Below are 4,399 nucleotides of genomic sequence, written 5' to 3' on the forward strand. Positions count from 1 at the left end.
AGAGAGAGAGAGAGAGAGAGAGAGAGAGAGAGAGAGAGAGAGAGAGAGAGAGAGAAGTTGATTTGAGTTGAGAGTGGGCGTGCGTGGTTACCGGAATCAAGGGTAACTGGTTAGAAGTAGTTAGGGGTTTTCAAGTGTTTTCTCTCGATCTGCTTAGTTGGCAAGGCTGAAGCGAATTTTTTTGTTATATTTTAGGTTTATACACACGTGTAAAAGTACAAGGGGCTGAGGCACATGACTTTATGAGATTTGGAGTCTTGACACATTTTTTCTTGATCTTGATCTTAATTAGAGAAATTTCATATAGCCTTAAAGAATAGGGTTATTTAGATATTAGTCCCTTACATCTTCAATAATCACATATTAGTCCCTCTAATGTTTGAAATTGCTCATACATCTCTCAGATCTTAAGGGGTCATGCAATTTGGTCCCTCAATGACCAAAATATCTTTCGACTAATGTTTGTGAACACAGGGGTTTTGGTTTAAACATAAACTTGAGGGTATATAGGTCCAACTTGCAAAACCTTGGATTTGAGGGACTTATGAGTAATTTGTAACATTTGAGGGTCCAGTAAGGAATTATTGAAGTGTTGAGGGACTAATATCTAAATAAATCTAAAGAATAATAGGGTAGCTAAAAATTTTGACCAAAGAAATATACATGATATACTTCCTCATGCTTATTACAACGCAAAATAACAACCTCGCACACAAAGGTATCAAAGCCCACGTCTCAAATTGCTTCATTAGCACAACGGAAACAATCATCTTGTGTATGTTATTAAGAAATATAAATAGTAAGAATTCATGTAACTCGCCCAAATAAATTGCTGTTGCAAATGTCATCAAATTCCTAAAGCCAGAATGAAAATATGTTTGGGTTTTGAAGTTATTTCATAACAAAATTTGATTCCAGGGGACAAACTAAAACAACAATCTCATATCAATCCCATATCAATCTCTCTGCTAGCTCTTTGTATGTATGTGATTCTGAACTTTTATCTCCTTGTAAGCCTGAGATATAACGATACTGAAATGCACCAGAGCCAGAGTATCTCAGAATTGCTTCATAAGCATAACTAACACATGCATGTTCCGAATATTCTTCAAGAAATATACAAAGTACAAACTCATATAGCTTAATATGCAAAATTACCCATGCAAATGTTATAGAACTCCTGAAAATTGAGAATTGCCAAATCCTGTTACAAGTGAAATCAGGGTGAAAAATAGTTAGATGTTTTACAATGTCTACAACAAAATGCTTCCAGAGTGCCAACTGAAGCAACAATCTGCATCTTTCTTCCTTTCTACGCTAGCTGTTCCTATGGCTGTATGATTTTGATAAGTTTTATCCGTATAAGGCTATGGCTGTATGATTTTGATAAGTTCATCCCCATAATATAAATGTAGAGATCCGAGAAAAAAAAAATAGAACTCATTTTATCATTGGGAAGCCAATCCTGTGACTTCCTGTGGAATCAAAAAGAGGAAACCAACGGGAATGAGAGTGCATATTAGTTGCATGATCAAACCGTATAAAAGGTTTTGGTAAGATCCTGATGAAATGTTCAGCATTGAAGCCAAAGCAGCACCGAAGAATGAGCCTAAAGTGTTGCCGAAGTTGTTTATGGACATGAAGAGAGCAAAAAGAGTCCCTTCGATTCCAGGTGGGCAAAGTTGTCCTGAGAGGATTAGAAACGGCATCAACCTGCATATTGGAAAGAAATCATCAATATTTGACGGGAAAAAAAAAACAAAAACAAAAACAAAAACAAAGGGAAATGCATTTCAGACAAAAAAACAAAGGGTTAATTGCAGGCACACTCCCTGCATACAGGGTTAGCCAGTCATTATCCCTTTTTAACTTTTTGTTTTTATTTTTTTTTCCAGTACTCAGGCCCTCCAATGTCCAAACAAAGTTAAACTCCCAGTTATATGTACTTGTAATACAGGGGTGTACATTTAATACCTATAAGAGAATAGAGGGTCTCTCTTCAACATATAGAAATATCAGAGGATCTTTCTGCCAACACATTGGACCCATGTGACATCTTGAAAATATAACAAATGAATGCATCAACAAGATTGAGTTTACATGCATTATAGTGTTAAGTGTTAAGCACTTTATGTATTACCATGAATATGATGAATGTTAATGTACATGAAACAGAAACTCTAACAATGTACATGAAACAGAAACTCAAATACACAGAATAATGTGTTGCCAGCCATTCTAATATCAGACACACACTTAATAGACCTATTATACCACTATACTATCTATTAGTTCCCACATTATTAAAAGATCATCCTAAAATTGCATCCACTAAAAAAGCACCCCTACATCTTCTTATTTCTTTACGCGAACGCGTGTACTGAGAACCACCTACATACCCCTAGCATTTTATCTGATGCATACTTCAAGTTAAATACATAGCCCTAGTTCATGTCTTGAAGTACATTTAAAGTTCAAGTTGAATGCATAGCCCTTGTTCATGTCTTGAAGTACTGTTATGGATACATGGAGCAGAAAATAACGAATGAATGAATTTTATATAAACCGATAACAAGCAAAAGTGAACTTTCCTATACATCAAGTTCATATGTTTTCATGTGAATCAATATGTAACTACTGCTAATAAAGATGAAAGGGAAAACCACCCTCGAAGTTTTTACATACGTAAACCACCTTATAACTGGGTTTAGTTTTCAATCAACCACATTTTGTCAAATTTTGTGCAATTAATACCTTAATTACACAAACTATCCTCATTAATTACATGTGTAATTGCGAAACACGTGTTAGGCACATGTAACTAATGAGGGTAATTTGGGTATCAATCGAACAGAAGTTGATAAACAGTGGTTACGTATGAAAAAAACTTCAAAGGTGGTTTCTATCGACCTATATTAAAGATGATTTTCATGAAAAATAAAACTATACTCTATGCAAAAATAAATATAAAATTAAGTGGTATACAACAAACATTTGTAACTGTAACCCAGTTGATTACTTAAAGCAAATGGGTAAGGAAACTATAATGAAATATAGATAACATACTTAAACTGGTTAATTGTGTCACCCACAGCTGATCCACCAAGTACCATGTACTTATCAGGTATGCCTAGCTGAATATTTGATCGAGATACTAGGAGAATGTCGACAAGGTTCACAATGGCAAGACCAATGTGTGTGACCCTGTCAAATCACCCAAAAAAGGAAAAGAAAAAGAAATAGATCAGTTTCATTACATAAAGTTTTTGGAAGCATCACTGGAGAATACAAGATATCTAAATTCAAGTTTCTTCATAAAATGAAGATATTACAAACTTCAAGCAACTTGTATCAAACTTACCAATAGCTGAAACCAAGTGTTAGCAACTACAAGCTTATTAAACCTAATAAAGTACAGCTCAAATATGCCAATGAAAAAAATACAACCTTGAGTTCCAGAAGTTGTAATGAAATTCAAAAAATGAATGCATGTGGACATTCAAGAGCTTTCCGAAAACAGGATCATACAAAATCGAATTTGAACTTCACTGAGACACAGAAGGTACTTTATCTCGTAAACAAATGCTTTAGGCTATATCTCTGTCAAGTTTTATAAGAGAACATTCAGTTAAACAACAAAGCCAACAAAATCTACTCAGTTAGATTTTGTATAAATGTTTTCTGAAAAAATATCTTTCAACCAAACAGATAAAAGGGCAAAACGGTTCCTCCTAACAGTAGTTGTACCCACCTTTTTTCAGAGAAAATAAAGAAAATTTTAGCATACAATAACAGCCCATATACAAGCTGACAGTGGATTGTGTAGCTCTAAAAGGCTTGTTAGCAGAAGAATCTTCTGGCCAGTGGACAAATGATTTTGAATTGAGTCTGTATGGCTAGAATTGAACCTGTATGGCTAGAATTGAACCAAATCAAATTAAATACGGAGCCATATGTGCTTGAATTCATCAATGATCTTTGAATCTAAACCCAATTCAATTTTCTTCTTTGAATCCGAGCCGTATTCTAAACGAATCCTCTCCAAAAATTCTTTAAAATACAAAATTAAATTTATAACAAATCTGATTCAAAGATTTAATAGTTTGTGAATTATCTGATTAAATAGGTACTTCAATCTGATTAAATATTTTGATTCTTTTGATGTAGGGGTTCCAAAATCAAGCAGTATATATGTGTATTTGTGTAATAACATAAAATATAAGAGTTAAAGGCATATGTAGAAAAAATTATTTGATAATATAACAAATCAAATATATGGTACTCATACTTGGTTCATTGAACTGACAAATACTTGGAACTATTTGATTTCGGTTAAATGACCCCCTAAATCGAATTTGAACAGATATGAAGGCAAATTACCAAATTATTTGATCAATAC

General features: G+C 33.7%; 1 protein-coding gene across 1 annotated transcript in view; it reads right to left on the reverse strand.

The window, feature by feature from the left end:
- LOC109845360 (probable folate-biopterin transporter 4) overlaps positions 1,148–4,399 on the reverse strand; it is an 11,020-nt gene continuing 7,768 nt past the window's right edge. The window contains exons 6-7 of the mRNA XM_020414608.1: positions 3,067–3,204; positions 1,148–1,713 (exon numbers count right to left, since the gene is read on the reverse strand). Of these exons, the coding sequence (XP_020270197.1) occupies positions 1,449–1,713; positions 3,067–3,204 (403 nt within the window). The 3' untranslated portion in view covers positions 1,148–1,448. The remainder of the gene's footprint in view (positions 1,714–3,066; positions 3,205–4,399) is intronic.

This window comes from Asparagus officinalis, chromosome 6, assembly GCF_001876935.1.
Source record: "Asparagus officinalis chromosome 6, Aspof.V1, whole genome shotgun sequence".
Lineage (NCBI taxonomy): Eukaryota > Viridiplantae > Streptophyta > Magnoliopsida > Asparagales > Asparagaceae > Asparagus > Asparagus officinalis.